The sequence below is a fragment of the Rana temporaria genome, chromosome 4, assembly GCF_905171775.1.
Source record: "Rana temporaria chromosome 4, aRanTem1.1, whole genome shotgun sequence".
Classification (NCBI taxonomy): Eukaryota; Metazoa; Chordata; class Amphibia; order Anura; family Ranidae; genus Rana; species Rana temporaria.
Window position 1 is genome coordinate 134,622,298 of NC_053492.1, and position 24,753 is coordinate 134,647,050.

At 43.7% G+C, this 24,753-nt stretch overlaps 1 protein-coding gene across 1 annotated transcript in view; it reads right to left on the minus strand.

Moving 5' to 3' along the window:
- The window catches only part of LOC120936608 (mast cell carboxypeptidase A-like), a 51,984-nt gene that overhangs the window by 2,456 nt on the left and 24,775 nt on the right, over positions 1-24,753 (minus strand). Inside the window, exons 7-10 of the mRNA XM_040349090.1 lie at positions 22,494-22,604; positions 20,235-20,325; positions 16,468-16,670; positions 4,761-4,845 (exon numbers count right to left, since the gene is read on the minus strand). Coding sequence (XP_040205024.1) covers positions 4,761-4,845; positions 16,468-16,670; positions 20,235-20,325; positions 22,494-22,604 — 490 coding nt within the window. The remainder of the gene's footprint in view (positions 1-4,760; positions 4,846-16,467; positions 16,671-20,234; positions 20,326-22,493; positions 22,605-24,753) is intronic.

Genomic DNA, 24,753 nt, shown 5'->3' on the forward strand with positions numbered 1-24,753 from the left:
GCTACATGGAGAGACCCTGTGAGAGACCAATGGCATCCCTAAAGGGGGGCATAGGGGGCCCTGACCCCCCAACATTATGCTGTGCCCCACCATGTCCCCCCCCCCAAAAAAAAAAATATTTTAATTTAATTTTTTTTGTGTTTTGCTCAGGCCGCCGCTGGAGTAACACAGTCTCTCCTGAGAGGGAGAGCGTCCCCAGTCAGCTTCTGCGGGGGATTCCTCCCCCTCCCTCTGCTCACTGACACTGCATAATGCAAGCTCTCACACAACCACAACCGCCCGATCTGCTCCTTCCACTGCATCCTCATTGGCACGGAACGAGTTGCAGGAAGGACTCCACGAGCAGTGTGGGGGGGGGGGGGGCAATCCTTCATCTCAGTTACTGAAAAAACAGACTGATTTCTCCTTAGGACAGGAGAACCAGCCTGCAAATTCCGAGAGTGGTGACTGCAAGCTGAGCCGAGTGTCAGTCTTTTACAGCCCAGCGAGTCCAGCCACCCCCCCTCACTGTCCTCACATACGAGCAGGGAGGAATACAGCTCATCCTCCTCCTTCCAGTCCCGCCCACACTATCCCGACATGCTGTATCTAAAGAGAGGGGATGTGTGGGTGGGAAATATGAAAAGCAGCATTCCTGGCTGTGTGTGAATGATGCCTGAGATTCTAGCCTGGATCGTGGGTAAGTGTGTGCACTGCAGACTGCAGTACACTGTAATCACTGAACTGCATTATCTCCATCCCTTCTCTCCCCCATCTGTCTCCCTCCCCCTCTCCTGTTCTTTCAATACATTCACAATTTACTTTCACTTTCAGTTAGGCATGTAATATACGGTGCAAATTTATTTTCTGCATCCACAGATTGCAGGAAAGAAACTTGCATGATTCGCCCATCAACACAGATAGTACCGACAAGCAGGGGTCAAGTCCTGGGGAAAAAAGTGTGGGCATCCAAGATCCACTCCCCCACCAACAAAAAAAAAAAAATGATATGCTCATATGCATAATTACTAAACCACATGTTTTTTTTCCCGATCCACTGTACCTTAGTAATCCTTTATGTTACTGGCAGCTTCCTGTATATGGATTCATCAGCCGCAATGTCTCCTGGGAGCTTTTATCATTGTTCCCAGGAGACATTGCGGAGGTCTGCCTCGAGTTATCGTGGGATTTAGAAAGAAGCAAGTTCTTTCTAAATCCCATGATAACTCGCGGCAGACCTCCGCAATGTCTCCTGGGAAAAATGACAAAAGCTCCCAGGAGACATTGCGGCATCGAGGAAGTGACGGAATACCCGCACACTACCCGATGAATCCATATACAGGAAGCGGCCAGTAACATAAAGGATTACTAAGGTTTACCTGCCCCGCTTAGTGAAGGATTGGCTCCCTGTTCCCACATGTGCCCCCCTAAATATGAAAGCTGTAGATGCCACTGTGAGAGACTGGAGCAGACGATAGAGGATTCCAGGTTGAACATGTGCAGCAGGCTGAGCTTCTCTTAAAATCAACAAATCTGGTAAGCAGCAAAGTGTGATCATGTGGAGGCGCTGAGGTTCCCTGGATTTCTGTTAGTGGTGGAGGTGTGCCTGCTCAAATAGAGGGAACCCAAATGTCTCCCCCGCCAGCCAGTGTAACGAGATTGTAAACCCTTGTGTTTTTTAGGAGGATGCATTAAGGTGAAGAAACTTCTGACAGTGACCGGCCCCCCAGCTTCCCCGTTTTACTCACCTGAGCCTGTTTGTTCCCTCGGCGGAGATGAGCTCTAGCTCTCTGTCCGGGAATCTCAGCTCTTGATTGAATAGAATGATAGCAGCGCAGCCATTGGCTCCAGCTGCTTTTAATAAAATCCTGCGGGCGCCGCGGGTCTGAGGCTGGCATTCTGTGTCTATCGATGCAAATGCTGGACTCGGGAGCATGCCCGCAAGGTAACTCCCCCGGGAGAGCGCTTCTCCCAGAGGTTAAACCGATGCATGGAGGAGTCGCGAGAGCCGCCAGGGGACCCCAGAAGACGTGAATCAGGGCCACACTGTGCAAAACGAACTGCACAGTGGAGGTAAGTATAATATGTTTGTTATTAAAAAAAAAAAAATACAGGGTTTATGTTCGTATTACCATGAAAGTAATATAAAAGTACCGTCACAGTATATTTGATCGCTTTAGCAATTTTTCACATCTTCATGCATGTTATGATAATATCTCAAATAGCATCCTAATGTCCTAGTGACAATAATAATAGATACATTCAGTATCATTGCTAGCCCTGGGCACTCAGAGAATGTACTCCATATCTCTCATGTGGTGTCCCGGGTCCCAAGTGATGCGATTACTAACGCTACAGCAGCATCTCTCCCCGCCATTCACCACATGTCACAAAAATGTGGGACTGCAGTCATGCTCACATAATTTGTAATAAAAACACCTTTGCCATTTGTAGTGATCTAATTTGTCCAATAATAATGAAGCTTCTCTCCAACCTCTTTGCATATTATTTTATATATACATGTGATTCTGTACTTGCCAAATTTGCTGCAGAAATCTCCCTACACTGAGTCTGGCTGCATCCATTTTAAGTGTGGGCAGATTAAGCTGCTGCCTGTTCACTTCCTGGATTTACACAGACACACACTTCCAGCTCTGCAGCTCTCATTTGCCCTCTTAGGACTCATCCCTCCTCCTTTCCTGGCAAACTCTCAGGAGAGTTAGAGAGAGAGAGAGATGTGCATGATGTCATAAGTCTAGGCTAATGACCAGACAAAAAACAGAAAGTGGGCTGTATAAGGTATTTACTGGCAGAAAAAAAAATGTTTTACTATCTAAAGACAAAACAACAAGGGCAGAGGATTTAAAGAGGAGTTCAGCCAGTGAAAAAAAATAAAAAATTAAAAGTCAGCAACTACAAACACTGTAGCTGCTGACTTTCAATATAAGGACACTTTCCTGTCCAGGGAGCCTGTGATGTCAGGACCCCAGCCGATGTTCAAATTGACTTCCGGGTGCTGCCGCCACCATTCCTGGTAAGGGAACCAGGCAGTGAAGACTTTCGGTTTCACTCCTGGTTCCCTACTGCACATGCGTGTTGCACTGCACAGGCGCGCTGTGCGTTCTGATTGGTCCCGGGGGGGGATGGGGGATATCTGAAAAGCGGACATTTCATTTCTGGATGGAACTCAACTTTAATTGATGGAAAGATGAAAAATGACTGACATTCCGCTTGAAACAGTAAACTTTAGAGACAAGGAAAGCTTCCCTCACTAATTAAAGTACATGCCTCGCCTATAATGACTTTCTGGACATGCAGGGAAAAAAGATGTTCCTAAAAACTTTTTTGAAATGTTGGCAACTATGGGAGCCTCTGACCCGGGCAGGTATTGGCTTCAGTAAACAAGTGAGTCGGATCCCGGTCTCGGCTACATGTGAATTGAGTTTGGTGGTCTCAGCCCGGCTCCCGGTGGGTGTGCTATGCGAGGTAAGCCTGCGCTTAGTACGCCCACCCCCCTCCCACAAAAACCACCACACTTACACGCACTCGAAATTGGGTTAACATCACGCACTTTGACCACGCGGTCTCTAAAAAGAGAGGCGAAGGACTAACGGGGCTGGTTGAGCGGGCTAATCCTCTCACTCCCTTATAGGGAGTCCCTCTGCCCCGTTGGGCTTCAAAGCGGAGCAGGTAGGGCGGGCTGTGTGGGAGGACCCCCTCACACACCTGCCATTGCCACCCGGGGCATGGAGAAAGGTGGCAGATTGCCTCTGGGGGAGGCCTGCCTACTCCCAACTCCTGCAGTCCGGCTCCTCTCTCGAGTACACGCACAAAATACACTTTAAAAAAAAAAAAAAAAAAAAAACAAGTGAGTCGCTCTGCTTGTACACTGAAGCCAATACCTGCCTGGGTCAGATGCAGGAACGGACTGACCATTCGGGAACTCGGGCACTGCCTGAGACCCCCATGCCACTAGGGGGCCCAATCAGGGCTGCCAGCCTCAGTAAAACCAGGGACAGTATGTAAAAATCTGTGTTTTTTACATCTGTCCCTGTCTCTTACCGATATCCTTTTGGTCTAAAAATCCCAAGATTATAGCTCCAGTACCTTTTCAGTGTGTGTATGTGTATTCTGTGTGTATACATACTGTATGTGTGTGTGTATACTGTGCAGCCCAATAATCTATTGCCTGGGGGCCCCATAATCTCCTATTGCCTGGGGACCCCATAATCTCCTATTGCCCGTGAGCCCCATAATCTATTGCCTGCAGGCCCCATAATCTCCTATTGCCTGGGGACCCCATAATCTCCTATTGCCCGTGAGCCCCATAATCTCCTATTTCCTGGGGGCCCCATGAGTTGTCAGTCCGCCCCTGGTCAGAGGCCACTCCCCTCTCCACTGTATAGACTTGGGAAGTAAACTGCTAGCCGGGGGGAGATCCCGCAGCTCGCAATTGAAGTAAAGGTTCCTGGATGAGTGGCAAGGTCCGCGGGATGAGGTCAGGGGGACCCTTTATGGTTTCTTGCACCAGGGCCCTGAAGGTTCTACTTATGTCTCTGTATGTACCACCTTCTTTGCAGGGTCACATGCTGTACATTAGCAATTACATTTTTGGGACAGAGTCAATTAAAGGGACAATTTGGTTTACTGGTGATATGTAATCTATTTTTCTATGATTGAACAAGGCTAGAGGGAGTGTTAGTCTGCAGCATCACTACCTCGTCACTTATGCGTCTTGCGAAGCTTCATTTCTATGTCCTTTTACCCTTTGTAAAACTTACATATTGTAGTGGCAATAGGTCCATATTTGTAGCTGGTGTTATAAAGGCTGTTCAGGGAATCCACTGCAGATTTTGCTATCTTGTTCTACAGAAATAAAAAAAAAGATTCTGTATAAAGTATGACAGAGGACAAATTGGATAAACCTTGACAGTCAATCAAGATGCAATGTATGATGGTTCCTTTGTAAAATCAATATAGAACTCCATTAAAGCCCAGATCTGGACTGGAACATAAAATCCCAAAGAGTGGGCCCACCACACTGCAAGGGTTAGGTCTATCTTCTCTGTAAGGGGATATGAAAAAGCTGAATTACTTAACTTACCCCCAAGCCAACTGACTTCTCCCTTCTGCACTCTGGACTGTGGATGGCTGTTCAGCATCATTACATACAACAATGAAGGGCTATTGAATTTGCATTCTACATGGAGGAGGCAGGAAAGTGACCATGGTAAAGACCGCCATAGAGAGAAGGCATCGCGGGATCAGTCACATTGCTGGATGGAACCTGCTGGAGTGAGGAATAACTGCTTTAAAGTGCACTTATACTTAAAGCTGAACCCCAGGAAAAAAGCTCAATGTACAGTTCAACTAACTGGCTTACCTACCAAAGTATTTTTTACGTTAGGTCACTCTTGTGATCTAGGTTCCCTTGCAAGACAGCACAGCCAAGTTTTCATTTTCCATTATCTCTGTTCAAACTACAGTGCTATTGAGCAATGCAACTTGGTCTAGGACCTACCGTAGCCTACCACTGGACTATAAGGCTTGGTTCACACCAATGCGTTTCTTATTGCTTTTTGTAGAGTGCTGCTTTTCGCACGATTTCAGGACACTCAAAGAAGCCCACTCGCAACTAAGGGACATTTTCTTTTTTTGTTTTTTTTCCTTATGACCCTTAGCTGTGAGTGGGCTTCTTTGAAGCTACTTGTTAATAGTATCGGCATCATGTTCTTTCTCCCTCCCAGCTGGGAGGGATGATCATGTGCCTTTTCATGTCTCCTCTCTGCATTCTGCCTCCCCAGCGCTTGTTTGGAGCTGGCTGTACGTGAAGCAGTCTTCAGTGCATGCACCTGATCTCCAGGTCTTCGGACTTGGACGTCGTGCACCGACGCGGCTCCGTCCTGAGGCACACACGCGTGATGTGTGGGGACGTGGCTTCCGCCCAGAGCGTCAACCGCTGGCCTACGATGGTGCCCCCACCGCCATTTTATTCATTAGACGGCTTTGGGTCGAGCATCTGTCTTCACCTGCTACATGATGTTGGGTGGGAGGTGGCTTTTCTTTTTTATAATCACTTTTTTTTTTTATTAAGACATATTCCAACATACAAATACACATTTCACAAAATATCTATATAAATTCTTTCATTAACATACACCACACTAACCCCCCCACCCCTAGAAAACATACCGGGTCCTTGATGATGTCCTCTTCAGAAAAGAGAAGAAAAAAAAGCCCACCCACTTACCTACCCATAACCAAAACTCAATTTGAGCAAAACATTATTCAAAGTATAATTAGGGAGGTGGCTTTTCAATAAGAGTGGGGGAGGGGGGTAGTTATGTGGTGAGCCCCCTGTCTGCAGACATGTCTGATTTTCTGAAGATCCAGCATACCTCCATGCTGGTAATTGTATGTTATTTACCTACATTTGCTTTGACAGGTAATACTTTTTTGCTCTTTGATGTGCACCACAAATTTTGACCTGGTTTTATGCTTTTTCTTGCTTTCATCACACATACAGTAATTAATTAATTCATTTATGTACTCATTTGACATTCAGAGCATTGTGTATTTACTGGCTTTACTGATCACTTACATTTTAGTTATTATTATTTTAGTACATGTGATATCACACTGGCTCAGGCACACCCTTCAATTCACGAAAATTATTATTATTTTTTTCACACATGGGTCTCCTCCTTTCTCGCTCTTATTTTCAGGGTGTTGGCAGTGGGGGCCTTCTATATGTACCCCGTCGCTGGGGGTGGGGGGGGGGGGGCTCTGTTGTGCTGTCTACAGCATTGGGATCCAGAAAATATTGCTCTACGCGGCATTTGATTTATGGTCTTGATTCTGCAGATTTGGCAGATTTTGCTCTCACCACTATGTGAGTATATTTTTGCTTAGAGCATTGGATGCTGTTTACTCTTTGAAAATTGTTGCACTTTATAAACTGTGTGTTTATTTAATTCTATATGACATGGTTCTTCCACAGATGTACACTTATGCCCTGTACACACGATCGGTTCGTCTGATGAAAACGAACCGATGGATTTTTTCATCAGATATCCGATGAAGCTGACTTTCATCAGTCTTGCCTACACACCATTGGTTAAAAATCCGATCGTGTCCAACGTGATGACGTGAAACACAACGACGTGCTGAGGAAAATGAAGTTCAATGCTTCCAAGCATGCGTCAACTTGATTCTGAGCATGCGTGGATTTTTGATCGATGGATTTCCCCACAGACGATCGTTTTTTTCTATCGTTTTTTTAACCATAAGAAAAATTTAAAACAGGTTCTATTTTTTTTCACCGATGGGAAAAATACTGATGGGGCCCACACACGATCGGTTTGTCCGATAAAAACGGTCCATCGGTCCACTGATGAAGTGGGTGTTGTCCCACAAATTACAGCTTCAGCAATTCAACAATGATCTATTAATTAGGCTGACATTCAGAATGTACATTGGTGAATAATTGTTTTTTATTCTCTTCCCTAGTTATGTGGAAATGTTAACCTTAATAAAGTTAGACTTTTTATATAACCTTGTTGTACTTGTTAATGAGCACCACTCTGTTGAAGTCCCATCTGCAAATGGTTCTTTTGTTTTGTATAGACATTTTTTGGAACTGAGTGCTGCTCAGGTTTGAATACCGTATATTGTGGCTTCTTTCTCTTCTAATAAGTACACATCCATTTGCCACAAATTCCACACTCACCAGAGCATAATGTCTCTCATATTATGATTGGCATATAACAGGTATCTCTCTCAACATCTCCTCTGGAACATCCAGCTTATCAATCCTCTTCCCTCAACTGACTCCAGATTCCACAGATGGGAAACAAAAAATTATTCCAATATTGTAACATTATGCTCTGGTGAATGCAGAATTTGTAAAAAAAAAAACATACATTTTCACCTGGATACTGCAGCATCAGTGTGATGGTGCAGCTGTTCCACGTCAGCTCTAAGCCTGAGAACTAAGTGATCACGTGCCCGCTGGTCACTCAGTTCTCAGTATGGTCAGAGCGGAGAGCACTGACTGTTAGTCACTGCTCTCTGCTCCTCCAGTGCTTACTGGAGCACCAAGCTGGGTAGGGAGCAGGCCCAGCTGTTTCCAGCTATCAGCCTCCACTGATAGGTGGAGCCAGGTGTCAATCAGGCAGGTTGGTGGAGACCGACAATATTTTTGGAATCCTCCCAGGGCCTGGAGCGGTTCTACCTTGTCAGTTGTTAGTGGACAATAGCCCACTGTCAGGCAACCTTTACTACAGCATAGTAATAATAATAAAAAAAAAAAAAATGAAAAATAAGCATATTTATTGTTTTAAATTCAAGGCTTTCCCTACAAGCGTTAAAAAAGCATAGATGTCTTTAAGCATTGCATTTTAGTGCTTTGAATTTTTTTATGAATGTGGAAAACTCATTTATAGCTGAGCTGTACCCCTCTTACCAATAAAATTACATTTTGTGTATCTATATCGTACATTACAGGACAAAGGCAACTTATTCACTTATTCATACACCTTTGGTTATAGGCTTGTACCTTCAGGTAATTGGATACTGGCAAGCTTTTAGAACAAGCCCCCCCCCCACCTTCTCCAGGATGACTACCCCATAACTACCCCATTCCTCTAGTTAGTATCTGTATGTGATGGACCTCTTCTTCTCAGAGAAACCAGCTTCACTGTTTATTTTTTTTCTTTATTATTTTTTCTTTGAATTCTTCAATCAATCCTCACTGCCTTCTGAAGCCATCACAAAAGCAGTGTATCTGGAGCAGTGCAACCTCAATAAAACCTTGAGGCTGCGTTCATACCTATGCAAATTGGATGCCGATTTCAACGCATCCAATTTGCATAGGAGGAGAATGTTACCGGCTCTCTATGGAGCCGGTTCACATATATTCGTAGCAAGTCCAGTGCGATTTGCACTGAAAAAAACGTGTGCTTTTTTGGTCCGTTTCAGGTCTGAATTCAGCCCAAATTTGGGGCTGAATTTGTACCTGAAATGGTGAACCAGCATGCACACTAGACCCCTGCTGTGCTATAGATCCAGTGATGGTGTGAACCCAGCCTCAGACTCCTACCTAGACTACACACTAGACATGTGCACACTGAAATATTTTGTTTCGGAATTTAGTTTTCGTCCAAAAAATAAATTTATTTAGTTACTCCCGAAATTCGTTTTTATTCATTTTGTTTCGTTAAAAAATGCATTCGCCCGAAAAGCCGAATTAATTAAGGTTGAATCTGTCATTGAAGGCTTATGGTGTCTTTCGAATGTTCTAAGAAGATTCGACGGACGGAGCAGCTAAACTGTACGACGCCGCAATCGTACATTTCCGGTTGAATGTTCCGCCTACAAGCTATAGAAGAATTCTAATGTTGTATGACACTAGTAATAATTATATTCAGGGCTTTTTTTCAGGGGGAACTTGGGGGAACTCAGTTCCACCACCTCTGGCTCAGACCCTTTGGTGTCTGCTCACCACAATCACTTGTAAACACAAAAGTCTGGTTTCTGTGTTTACAAGTGACAGCTTTGTAACCCCCTGAACTCTGCACTCTGTATGTAATGCAATTCTGGTATTTAATGCCCCTTTAGGACCCTTCTACTGTTTGTAAAATCTGAACGGGTCGTGGTTGAGTTCCTGCACCTATTTTCTGAGAAAAAAAGCTCTGATTATATTTATAAATTATTATTACTAGTCAACTAACATTCAAAATCTTCTATAGACTATGGGCTGAGCATTTGACTGGAAATGTACGAATGCAACGTCCTACAGTTTAGGTGCTTGTCAAATCTTCTTAGAACTTTCGACAGACACCATAAGCCTTCAATGACAGATTCAACGTTTGTATGTTTTTCGCTGCTTTGTCGAATCTTCGCCCTTCATGTTGAATAGTCTACCCCAACACTGTCTCTATAATGACAAATCTTTTCTCTCTATGTCGAATCTTTCCTCTCTATTTAGAATACGCTTGAACTAATATAGTTAAGGTTGGGCACATTCAACCACAGGTTCGATAGACACAGATCGCTATTGTCAGCGTCATGTCGAATCTCCTATCTATATCGAACTGTTGTAGCAACGAAAACAAAAATAAAGCATTTTTTTTATGTCGGATCTTTCGGATATCGGATTCTGCACATTAGTTTTCATTTGTTAAAACGATAACGAAAATACCCGAAAACTAATGCACATGTCTACTACACACTGTAATGTTGCTTCAGGCACTGGAACCTGCAGAAGATGTGTACCTTGGCATTTGGTGCAATGTTTTGATTTAACTGCAGGGACTGGTTTCTCCATGGACGCCAGAACTTCCTTGTATTGATGGATCACCTTTCCAGCTCTAACACTGTCAGGATGGGGATGAATATTCTAATCCTTGACAGTTCAGGGAACATGGTCAAGCGAGGAAACCAAACTCCTCATCAACATCTGGGAGCTCAGAGCAGTTAGGTTGTCCCTCCAGTACTGGACCCCCCTTCTAAAGGGTCATCCAATTTGAGTGCAGTCAGACAATACCACCACAGTTGCATATACAGTACTGTATTACTATATACCTCACACACTGGCCTTCCTACAAACATATATTGACCAGAATATAGCTCTAAGCACTCTAAAAGTCTTTTTTCAGGACCTGCAGGTGGCAATGCAGGTGGAGGAGGAAGGTGAGTGGAACCTAATTCTTCTATGGTTTCCTTAGTCACAGGGAGACAGCATCTGATTGTATTCTGGCACCCCATGTCACATTGATGGACATCTTGGGTCAGGCAGAGTCTATTTAAGACCCTGTAAGACACTGGCTCCCGGGTTTGTCACACATTTTGTGTGTAGCTTGAGTAGGGACAGGTCACACAACTGGCACAGAAACTGTATAGCATTAGAGAGAAGTTCTGGAGGAGTACAGAAAGTGCAGGGACATTCCATCTTTTCTGGGTATGGACCGACCAGGCCGCATTCCACTCCTCGAGACAGATGCTGTTGGCACACCTGAGAGCTACTTCTACTGAAACATCGTTATTGCATGCTGCTCCTGGTTGGGTTGCCTTTTGGCCAGGCCTGTTCTGTATTGCCGAACTTCAGTTTAGATATTTCTGTTTTTTAGCACTGGGACAGAATTCACCTGCTGGTGGCATTATGCTGTTTTGGGCGGTTTGCTGCAGCTACAGTGTCCACCAGCAGGTGTCTCCCAGGAGCCAGCAGGCTGTACTAATCAGTCACATTAGTGTTCAGCTGCCAGGGGGCTACCTAAGGCTGCTCCTCCCTTCCCACGGAGCATCGCCATTTTGATCCCTGCCTTGCTGCCTGATCCAGCCTGCACCCCTCTGCCTTGCTCCTGCCTCCCTCTGCTTGCTGTTAAGCTGGACTCTAAATCTAATAAACTCCAGCCTGCTGATGTGTCTGAGGCTTCTAAAGTTCCAGTGTAAGGTGGCCTTAATGGGTTACCTGTCTGGCCTGAGATTTTGTTTTCTGGAGATCTATTTTTGTCACCCTACACCAAGATTCCTTATGTGTCATTCTCAAATCGCTAACCAGAAATATCCAGCAATGCTTAGCTTTAGATTGAAGAATCATGTCATATCAACTGATCAAGGTCATTCACTCATACCTAATTATTATGATTAATCATAAAACCAAATATGTTTTGCAAGCTTACCATGAATATAATATAACACCTATGAGTGCCGAATTATGAATTTGAAATAATATTCTAACAAGGGTTAACACTGAAGATTCATTCCAATAGATAAATATGAACGGACTCATGAATGGCAAAGTCCATATAAATTAAATGGGATAAGGAAAACTTGACAGCAGGTGAATCTACTCTGGTGTTCTGGTCATCTAGTAAAAGAAAGACGTTCTTGCTTCCTGCTGCGGTATACTCCTCGCAGTCTCACCCGATCGGATCACCAATCACCGATTCCATGTAACACTAATGCCCTGTACACACGATCGGTTCATCCGATGAAAACGGTCTGATGGATTTTTTCATCAGATATCCGATGAAGCTGACTTTCATCAGTCTTGCCTACACACTATCAGTTAAAAAACTGACCGTGTCAGAACGCGGTGACGTAAAATACAACGACGTGCTCAGAAAAATTAAGTTCAATGCTTCCGAGCATGCGTCGACTTGATTCTGAGCATGTGTTGATGGACCGTTTTCATCAGATGAACCGATCGTGTGTACGCGGCATTAGGCAGAATAAAAAGAAGAGAGCCTCATAGTGTAAATAAACACCTTTGAACTTCCATACTACACCATGAGGCTCTTCTTTTTATTCTGCCTGAGTGTTACATGGAATCGGTGATCGGTGATCCGATCGGGTGATACTGCGAGGAGTATACCGCAGCAGTAATCCAGTGTAAGCCGAACGGAATTCAGCACAACGCGAACGGTGTGTCCTGGAGGAGGAGTCCCCGGATGATTATCCTGGCCTGGCTGGAGTATATTCTGATGGGCGTTATATAATCTTCTATCCGGTAAGCGGCTGTGAACACCTTTCTTTTACTAGATGAACAGAACACCAGAGTAGATTCACCTGCTGTCAAGTTTTCCTTATCCCATTTAATTTATATGGACTTTGCCATTCATGAGTCCGTTCATATTTATCTATTGGAACGAATCTTCAGTGTTTTCAGTGTTAACCCTTTAGTATTTATGAACTTACACGTTGTTGTTTTTTGTATGAACACTATTGTTTAAGGTCACTTGAGTTTGTATAATCATTTTTAATTTTCTAGGTGGGAGCGCAATAAATTTTTTTATATATGTATGTTGACTGAAGGCTTAAGGTTTTTTGATTGCAGCACCACTTCATTTATCATTTATTTTTATTTTTGCAATTTTTCTTGTTTGCACGTTGGTGTAATTTTTTCATTATTATTTATTTAATAAGGGTTTCAGCGCACATTTCTTTCCTTTTATAAGCTACACCATTGTAATCAGACATTTTTGTGTCAGAGTTCCAGTGTTGTCACATGACCCCATGGCTAGGTTTGTGGATGAACCATGGTACCCCACCGTTGGGATACCTACTGTTTTGAAGGATCTGATGTCATATGTCCTCAGAAAATTGGGACAGCGGGTTACCTAGCCAGTTTTGGGACCCCGGCGGGGTCCTCACCAAGCCTTCGGGCATTGGCAGCGGGGTTTCCAGTCAACAAGCAGACGACAGTGGTGGAGCCTTATGGAGTATCCGTAGGCCACTCCTAAAGAGGAGGGGTACCTTTTAGGATGGAATTGACCTGCTGGTGGCACTATGCTGTTCTGGGCAGTTTTCTACAGCTCCAGTTTCCACCAGCAGGTGTCTCCCAGGAGCCAGCAGGCTGTACTAATCAGTCACATTAGTGTTTATCTGCCAGGGGGCTACTTAAGGCTGCTCCGCCCTTCCCCCATAGCATTAGGATTTTAGTCCCTGCCTTGCTGCCTGATCCAGTCTGCACACCTCTGCCTTGCTACTGCCTCCCTCTGCTCTGTACCCAGCCGTGATCCCCCCTTCCGTGCAACCTTGCATTGTGCCCTGGTCCCTAGCATGGTCTGTGTATATATATATATATATATATATATATATATATATATATATATATATATAGTGATGTGATAATTTATTTGCTCATTTACCAAGTGTATACTCTTGTTATGCAGTGTTTGTTTGCCCTTTTCCAATATGGTTGCTATGCTCTCTCTCTCTCACCAATGATGAGGTCATCAAGAAGAGCAGAGGATGGCAAGGGGTTTTGTGGGTAAGTGGGTAGAGAGAGACATGTGGAGAGAGACAGAACAGTGAATTCCTGCTAAGAGAACGGAGACTGTGTAAGTGCTGCAGATTTACCTCACTGAGACAAACAGAGACTGTTAATAATTTCATGTTCCTTTTTGGAAAATACTTTATGTTGGATGGTTCACTGAATGTTATTTCTTCAATACATGGACTTTCAAATACAATGTCTATGTGGAGATATATTTCTCAATTGGGATTTCGTTTGCTATTCACAAGCCCCAGTTGAGTGGAGGCACTACACTTGTTAGAGATCCTGTCCTGATCACACTGATTATGAAGGGCCAGATCCACAAAGCAGTTACGCTGGCGTATCTATTGAGTTTGCTCCGGCGTATCTTTGTTTTGTATCCACAAAACAAGATACACCTGAAGCTGGGCTAGATCCGACTGGCGTACGTCTTAGGCCCCGTACACACGACCGAACATGTCTGCTGAAACTGGTCCACTCGAGCGGACAGGATTCCAGCGTACATTTGCCCGCCGGGCCTTTTTCCAGCGGGCAAATGTTTCTGAACATGTTTTTAAACATGCCCGCTGGAATCCTGTCCGTCGGACATGTTCTGTACAGGCCTCGCCCGAGCGAGTACATGTCCGAGCGGCCGCCATCCCTCGCATGCGTCGAATGACTTCGACGCATGCGTGGAAGCATTGACCTTCCTGCGTCGCGCACCTAGCCGCGTCATCGTCGCGGCGACGGCGCGGACACGTCACCGCGCTGTCTGTCCGCGCGGATTGTCTCTAATTTCTGTCTGATGGTGTGTACAACCATCAGACAGAAATCTCCGACCGGACATGTCCGCTGAAAACGGTCCGGCGGACCGTTTTCAGCGGACTGTCCGGTCGTGTGTACAAGGCCTCAGTACGCCGTTGGATCTAAGGTGCATATTTACGCTGGCCGCTAGGTGGCGCTTCCGTAGATTTCCGCGTTGAATATGCAAATTAGCTAGATACGCCAATCCACAAACGTACATCTGGCCGGCGCATTTTTTTACGTAGTTTCCGTAAGGCTTTTTCCGGCGTAAAATTACCCCTGCTATATGAGGCGTAGCCAATGTGGAATTTTCCGTTGTTTACGTCGTTTGCGTAAAACGTTCGCGAATAGGGCTTTGCGTAGAATTACGTTCACGTCCATAGCATTGGCTTGTTGCGGGTTAATATGGAGCATGCGCACGGGGATACCCCCACGGACGGCGCATGCGCCGTTAAAAAAAACGTCATTTACGTGGGGTCAATAGGAATTACCATAAAACACGCCCACATCTTATCGATTTGAATTGCGCGCCCTTACGCCTGACACAGATACACTACGCCGCCGTAACTTACGGCGCAAATTCTATGTGGATACGGAAAATACGCTGTAAGTTACGGCGGCGTAGTGTATCTAAGATACACTACGCCGGACTTACAAATGCGCTGCGCTACGTGGATCTGGCCTGAAGACTCTGTTCCTAAAATACTATTCAGGTGGCGCCATCATACCTCAGTAGCCGCAGAGAGAGAAAAATATTGCTACATATATATATATATATATATATATATATATATATATATATTTTTTTTTTTTCTTATTCTGAAATATGCTGTAAAACATATTTATTCCAAGTGCATTCCAAGTGTTAGTACTTGAAAATTGAAGCTTTTCCCTGATTACAGCCTACACAAAGCATCAGAGGAATGTCTGCAGCCACTGCTATGCGCCCATCTCTCATCAACAGCGGCATTACATTAGACATGTGCATTCGTTTTCGTCCGAATGCATTTTTGTCCGAATTTCAGGTATTTACGTTATCGTTTTAACAAACGATAACGAAAGCACAAAAAACGAAAACTGAAAGATCCAACATAAACAAATGCTTTATTTTCGTTTTCGTTGCGGTCGAATGTGCCTAACCTTAACTCTATTAGTCCAATATTATTCTACATAGAGAGAAAAGATTCGACATAGAGAGAAAAGAAGATTCATGAAGATTCGAAATAGAGACATGAAGAGTCAAATTTTTTTTTTTTTTTTTAAGATTCTGTCGAATCTTTTTTTTTTTTTCTTAGAACATTCGACAGACACCATAAGCCTTCAATGACAGATTCGACATAGAGAGACATGAAGATTCGACATAGAGAGACATGAAGAGTCAAACTTTTTTTTTTTTTTAAGATTCTGTCGAATCTTTTTCTATTTTTTTTTTAGAACATTCGACAGACACCATAAGCCTTCAAAGACAGATTCGACCTTAATTTGGATTTTCGGACGAATGCATTTTTTTAACGAAAAACTAAATAAATAAAAACGAATTTTGAGGTCAACTAAATACATTTATTTTTCGGACGAAAACGAAATTATGAAACAAAATATTTCAGTGTGCACATGTCTACATTACATTACAGGCCATGTAGTGGCCAGATCATGGACAGTCTGTTTTTCTCAATCCTTTCCCCAAAACAGTGCCTGTATTACAACTCAATTACTGAACATAAATTGAAGCCATTAAAAAAAAGACATGGGAATGAAACTTTTAGAACAAAACACTAGTCCAGCTGTATAAATGTACTTTTCTAGAAGGCTAAAATTTTACTTTAGCTATATTGAATAAACTTATAACATAAACGTTGCCCATTTAATGTAATAAATGTAGTAATCCCAATATTTTCATTATATATGATGCATGAAAATGAACCTACCAGTTCCTCGTGATCTGGTGCCAATTTCTTTGTATATCCATGGGGATACATGAGCAACTGTGAGAAAGCATGGAAACTGATGTATGCTTTAATAATCGAAAGGTGTTCACGAATATATGTAGTAACTGCTTTAGTCTCTGGTGCAGACTCTGGGCCAGTTCCAGAATAAACTTCGAAGCATGGATCACCATACATTCCGTTATCTAAAAGAAGCACATTTCTTTATTACTATTGCAGGTTTCTATTTAAAGTACTCCTTTATATGACTGGATAGAAAGACAAAAGCAATGAGCAGACCTTATGTAATGTGATTAAAAAATGGAACCTTGCTAGTTTTTATTGATGTGTCAGCAGTGGAGAAAAATTCCCCTGAAATCCTGTCTTAACCCCCCTGGCGGTATTCCCGAGCGTAACTCGGGGTGGATTTTTTGTGCTAAAATCGGTATCCCCGAGTCACGCTCGGGGTAGCTATGCAGAGCCTGCAGCGCGCGCTGGCTTACCTTGTTCCTGGATCCAGCGATGCCACCGCGCTGTGTGAGCGAGCGGGACCTCGCTCGATTCACACAGTGTCCCTGTGTGCCATCGATCTCCGTTCCCTGCGACGTTACGACGCAGGGGGGCGGAGATCGGCGCCAAATTCAAAAAAGTAAACAAACACTATACATACAGTATACTGTAATCTTATAGATTACAGTATACTGTATGTAAAAAATACACACCCCCTTTGTCCCTAGTGGTCTGTCCAGTGCCCTACATGTACTTTTATATAATAAAAACGGTTCTTTCTCCCTGCAAACTGTATATTGTCCATAGCAACCAAAAGTGTCCCTTTATGTCAAAAAATGGTTTTAGATCAGCTAGAAAACAGCGATAATAAATTATAATCACTTGCAGAATTGTGCGATAGCGATTTGTGGGGAAATTCGTCATAAAAAAAAAATAATGACAGCAACAATTCTGCAACTGAGCAAATTTCAGTGATTTTGAGTTGATTACATTATTGAATAATTTTTATTAGAATTATATTATTATTTGTTATAATTATTTATAATTATTTATTATATTATAATTTATAATTTTGTTTTAAAAAAATGTCATACCCGGGATGCCTATTAGACTCTTGTTTGGTCAGATTTAAGTGAGTTATTCCTAAGAATTACAGGCCTACAGTATTAAAATGCCAAATTTCCTTGCAAATAATGGTACCGCTTTCAGCACCTTTTTTCTGAAATAATCATACCGCCAGGGAGGTAAATGGCAGTGTTATCAATTGAACAGGAGGTCAGAGAAATCAGTATGATAACAACAAGAAAAATAATTTAGGGGGATTATAATAAATTTGTAAACTGTACATTACTGTTTGTGCAAAGGAAAACCGCGCTATCCTAAATGAATAAAAAATAAATAAATACAAATAATAAATAAAAAAGGCTGCAGTAATAGTGGGATAAACACAAGCAACAATAAACAGAAAAAAACGTGCCAATAGTAAAAAAACAACACCAGGATTGATTGATGTATATAGGACGTTAAATCAATGTCCCAATTCGCATTACATATACCGTATTTATCGGCGTATAACACACACAGGCGTATAACACGCACCCTAACTTTAAGAGGGAAGTTTTTAGGAAAAAAACATTCCACAACCCCCTGCGTATAACACGCAGGCACAGTTTACCCTCTATTTTCAGGGTAAAAAAGTGAGTGTTATACGCCAATAAATACAGTATTTCCAGTGGATGTCTATTATAAATAACACCTCTGTGAGTCCAATATTGAGTGAGAGCCCACCACCTAATGGAAAGCTGCTAACCAGAGGGCAAGCTTAACATAGTTGATACAATGCCGCGGCCTCCGTCCACAGGATTGGACCCCAGGTTATCCACTAAGGCTTCTCCGATGACAATGATGCTAGGTTCTTACATACATATGGTCCGTGGATTGTGAACATATGAGAGGGAAGGAGACCATAGCATAATTCTGTATGGAAAGAATTTATTTAATAAAAGAAACATACTTACAAGAAAATCGTGGTTAAAAAACATATAAACAATGCCGGCCGGCACTATGGGAGCCCTTCCTCCTTCAAATCGACGCAGTGACGTCACTGCATAAATAAATAAATTATGCTATGGTCTCCTTCCCTCTCATATGTTCACAATCCATGGACCATTTGTATGTAAGAACCTAGAATCCTTGTCATCGGAGAAGCCTGAGGCCTCGTACACACGACCAAGGAACTCGTCGTAAATGAAACATCGTTTTCCCCGATGAGTTCCTTGTTAGGCTTGTCGAGAAACTTGACAAGCTTTCTTTGCGTACACACTGTGAAGACCAAATCTCGTCGTTCTCAAACGTGGTGACATACAACACATACGACGGCAGGGGAAGTTCGATTCAACTGGCACAACCCTTTGGGGCTGCTTTTGCTAATCTCATGTTACTGCGTGTTAAGTAAAAGTTTGGTAGGAGACGATTTGCACTTTTCAGTCTGTTACAGCGTGACAAATGTGCTATCTCCATTACAAACGCTACTTTTACTGAAGGTGCGCTCCCGTCTCATGCTTTATTCTGAGCATGTGCGGGTTTCTAAGCATACACACGAACGTGTTTCTCGTCGAAAACCAGCCTGACGAGGAACACAACGAGGAAATTGAGACTCCCGACGAGGAAAAAAGAGAACGTGTTCCTCTACAGTTTTCTCGATGAAAAACATACACACGGCCGTTTTCCTCAGCAAAAATGCTCTGCCACCAATTTTCTTGATGGATTCTGTCGAGGAAAACGGTCGTGTGTACGAGGCCTCAGTGGAATACCTGGGGTCCAATCCTGTGGACAGAGGCCGTGGCATTGTATCAACGCTGGTTAAGCTTGCCCTCTGGTAAGCGGCTTTCCATTAGGTGGTGGGCTCTCACTCAATATTGGACTCACAGAGGTGTTATTTATAATAGACATCCACTGGGACTATATGTAATGCGAATTGTGATATTGATTTAACGTCCTATACACATCAATCAATCCTGGGGTTGTTTTTTATTATTAACATTACTGTTTGTGTATGTGAAGGAAAATTCCCACACTTCTTTGACAATGTTGCCACTGGGACAGAAACAGTAGTCTGTCCCATGGAGACACAAACAGCATAAAACCTGCCTTAGTCTAACCAAAACTATTTCTTTTTTAGCTTGGATGTCATCAGGGATGGACTGGCCATTGGGACTACAGGGAGTTTCCCGGTGGGCCGATGGCTCAGTAGGGCCGGCTTCAGTGACAGCGGACTGCCGCCCCCCTCCGCTCCTCTGTCTCTCCTTCCCCGCAGCGCTCACCTGGGGGGGGGGGGACAAAGAAGCAGGGGGAGGAGCAGGGGGGACAACAGAGGAGCATGGGGGGAGGGGACAGACAGCTGACTCAACAGCTATGGCCTGGGAGTTTCTCACTTTTGCCTAATCTTGTCCCATAAGGGGGGCACCGAACTGATTCTTTGCCCCGGGTGAAATAATGTCTAGCTTCCCCACTGGTACTGCCTATAAGAGTACCAGTACCAGCCGTTCTACTCTAATAAAGTAGAACGGCTAGTGAAGGGGGAGAGGGGGCTTGGGTGGCCAGGGGGGTGCGGGAGTTGTCCGGCTGCCATGGGAGAGACCTGTCAAAGTGGGCCAGTCTGGATGAAGTCCAGGGCCAAATTTCTGTCCCAGTCCAACCCTGGATGTCATCCTTTCCACTATGGAAAGAGTTATAAGCTGTTTGCATTAAAGGGAACCCACCTGTCCATGAAGCATTGAAATTCCTGTTGAGGTCAACGCCAAAACAGTTTTCATTAGGAGTTGTGACACGATTCTTTCTCCACAACCGATTCTAGAATAAAAAAAAATGTTTTGCATCATAACATCATTGGAAAGTTAACCTGTTCATGTTTAGTATATGAACGTTAGAACACCCCTTACTGACCTCTGTAGCTGCAGGCAGTGTGGAGCAATATATTCTCAAAGTTCATAACATAATTTCTAAGTTCATAACTTTTGATTGGGTTGGATTCTTAGCATCTTTGTTTCACTTTGTTCTGTACCCTTAGAAGATTTTCAAGGTTCTAGTGTAAACGTGATGTACTTGTTCTTTGTTTACATTAGAAGGCTGGAAAGCAAACCCTAGTGTTGTGGATAGAACCATAGCTAAGAGACTATGTCCGTGTTGGACATAGATGATTTTACAGCCAGGATAGCTTTTTAAAGTGTTAGTTCACGTTTAATGATTTTTGCCAAAAACATCTCTATGCATTATCAGTATATTAATATGCAGTGCTCTGTTTTGTGAATGAATGCTTATATTTTAAGCTATTTATTCAATTTCCCACTCCTCTGTTCTGCAGATTGGACATAATGAGCATTAGATGCATGACCCCAGAAACTCATAAATTCGTACATGGCTTTGTTCCCTACCCATTCATGTGCATTCCACTCTCTCTCCTGCAGCTCAGCGCTCTGCGAGAGCGAAAAAGAGTGGACTGCAAATGTGTGGGTAGGGAGCAAGCTGAGTTCTTGTTCGTGAGTTTCCAGGGCCACACATTCTACAGTGCATCATCTGCCATCTGCAGGACAGCACAAAAAAGGAATATTGACGCTGTAGTGCACAGGGGCATTTTTGTCAAAAGCCATTAAAGGTGAACTAACCCCTTAGTAAAAACCCCTTAGAGAAGCAGGCTATGGACTAACTTCTTTGCTAAACTATTGTTATCTAGTAACAGTCTCTTTAACCACTTGCCGACCAGCCGCCGCAGTTTTACCAAACAACGTTATGTTATGTCGCTTCGCCCTGTGGCCACTAGGGGCGCGGCACCGGAGCCACGCGCAACAGTTGCTTGTCCCTGGAGCTAATGTGAGTGCCCAGCGGGCGTGCTGACCGGGCACCCACGATCGCTCGTGGCACAGCGAGAACCGGGATCTGTGTGTGTTAACACACAGATCCTGGTTCTCTCAGGGGAGAAATGACTGATTGTCTGTTCATACTAAGTATGAACAGTGATCTGTCATTTTCCCTAGTCAGTCCCATCCCCCCTTCAGTTAGCACTAATCGCTGTAAAATTGTCAATGGTCCCAAAAATGTTTCAAAAGTGTCTGATCTGTCTGCCATAATGTCGCAGTCCTGATAAAAATCGCAGATCGCCCCCATTACCAGTAAAAAAAAAAAATACTGGTAATAATAAAAATGCCATAATTCTATCCCCTATTTTGTAGATAATATAACTTTTGCGCAAACCAATCAATATACGCTTATTGTGATTTTTTTTTTACCAAAAATATGTAGTAGAATACATATCGGCCTAAACTGAGGAAACCATAATTTTTTTTGAAAAACAAATTGGGATATTTATTATAGCAAAAAGTAAGATATTGTGTTTTTTTCAAAATTGTCGCTGTTCTTTTGTTTATAGCGCAAAAAATAAAAACCGCAGATGTGATCGAATACCACCAAAAGAAAGCTCTATTTGTGGGAAAAAAGGATGCAAATTTTATTTGGGTAAAGCGTCGCACAACCGCGCAATTGTCAGTTAAAGCAACGCATTGCCAAATTGTAAAAAGTGCTCTGGTCAGGAAGGGGGTAAAATCTTCCTGCGCTGAAGCGGTTAAAGTGTAACTAAAGGCAAAACTTTTGGATAGGGTGCAGGAAGCTTAGCATGCTTGTCAGGGTTTATTGCTGCCTGTGCCCCTGTTAAGGAGATTCACCCTCTTTATTTGTCATGTTTACCGTTATCATTGAAAGTGAAAGTAAAAGAAAATCTCAAATGTTCAAATGGGGGCAACAGTTCTAGTGACCTGGGGGGGCAAGGAATTCACTTAAATTGCAGACATTTCCTCTCACTTCCTGTTTGGTTATGGGACAGGAAGTGAAGGGAAATATCCCCAATGGGACACAGATGGCGAAAAACAAATCTGAAAGAGGTTATAACCCTACCTTGCAAAATACAAAAAAAAGTTTTGCTTATAGTTCTACTTTAAGGGCCTATGACACTAAACCAAAATACTTACACTTGTCCAGGTAAAGATATATCCGTCAATATTAAATACAGGCAAAACATGGAATATGATGTTATCCAAGAGTTTAGTCATAGTTTTATCTTTTCCATATGTCTGAATTGCCTATTGGGAAATGACACATAAAGCTTGTTATTATGTAATTAGTACTGCTTGCGTCAAGTTATATAATAAAGTGCTAAGTCACAAAAATTATAATATATATACACCATAACAAAGCAAATATCACAAATTATTCTGGGGAATTTGTTAATCTCTATTACATTATCCTGTTGTGACAAGCTTCTGTACACATGTTCCTGTCTTTTTTGTAGATCAGATCTGTCATAAGTTGAGAGGTAGCTATTGTTGGCCTGAACAAATACTTTAAATAGCTTCAATGCTCCTGTGTAACAGAGCCAAGAGAAGCATGCAACACATGAAAGTCAGAGAAAAGTCAGAAAATGTTGAACCTGAAGAATCAAAATGATAGCTGGGCAACTAATACTTTCAGGAAGAAAAATCATTCTGTAAAAGAGTAAAGTTTTGGGCTTATACAGGGGCGTACCTAGAACATTTGGCACCCGGGGCGGATCCAATATCTGGCACCCCCCCCCCATGGTAAAATGTAAAAACACCCCACTGTGCCCCCTGCATCCTTCAATATCTCTTTGACACTACTGTGTACCCCCTCTCCACAACTGCATCTCTGGACCCCTTTACATTAAACAGCACCCTGCATCACTGGACCCCTTACATTACACAGCACCCTGCACCTCTAGACCCCTTTACATTACACAGCACCCTGCACCCCTTTACATTACACAGCACCATGCACCTCTGGACCCCTTTACATTACACTGCACTTCTGGACCCCTTTACATTAAACAGCACCCTGCATCTCTGGACCCCTTTACATTAAACAGCACCCTGCATCTCTGGACCCCTTTACATTACACAGCACCCTGCACCTCTGGACCCCTTTACATTAAACAGCACCCTGCATCTCTGGACCCCTTTACATTAAACAGCACCCTGCATCTCTGGACCCCTTACATTACACAGCACCCTGCACCTCTGGACCCCTTTACATTACACAGCACCCTGCACCTCTGGACCCCTTTACATTACACAGCACACTGCACCCCTTTACATTACACAGCACCATGCACTTCTGGACCCCTTTACATTAAACAGCACCCTGCATCTCTGGACCCCTTTACATTAAACAGCACCCTGCATCTCTGGACCCCTTACATTACACAGCACCCTGCATCACTGCACCCCTTTACATTACACAGCCCCCGCACCTCTGGACCCCTTACATTACACACCACCCTGCAACTCTGGATCCCTTTAGATTACACAGCACCCTACACCTCTGGACCCCTTTACATTACACAGCACCCTGCATCACTGCACCCTTTACATTACACAGCACCCTGCATCTCTGGACCCCTTTACAATACACAGCACCCTGCATCTCTGGACCCCTTTACATTACACAGCACCCTGCATCTCTGGACCCCTTTACAATACACAGCACCCTGCACCTCTGTACCCCTTTATATTACACAGCACCCTGCATCTCTGGACCCCATTACATTACACAGCACCCTGCATCTCTGGACCCCTTTACATTACACACCACCCTGCACCTCTGGATCCCTTTACATTACACAACACCTTTGGACCCCTTTACATTACACAGCACCCTGCACCACGGGTCCCCTTTACATTACACAGCACCCTGCATCACTGGACCCCTTTACATTACACAGCACCCTGCACCTCTGGACCCCTTTACATTACACAGCACCCTGCATCACTGGACCCCTTTACATTACACTGCACCCCTTTACATTAGACTGCACCTCTGGACAGTGCAGACCCCTCCCTACAATACAGACCCCCTACAGAACCCCCTTACAATACAGACCCACCCCTACAGTTCAGACCCCCCCTAAAATACAGAACACCCCCACAATACAGACCCCCCTACAGTACAGAACACCCCCCCCACAATACAGAACACCCCCCCCACAATACAGAACACCCCCACAATACATAACCCCCCCCACAATACAGAACACCCCCCCCACAATACAGAACCCCCCACAATACAGAACACCCCCCCACAATACAGAACACCCCCACAATACAGAACACCCCCCCACAATACAGAACCCCCCCACAATACAGAACCCCCCCACAATACAGAACACCCCCCCCACAATACAGAACACCCCCCCCACAATACAGAACCCCCCACAAT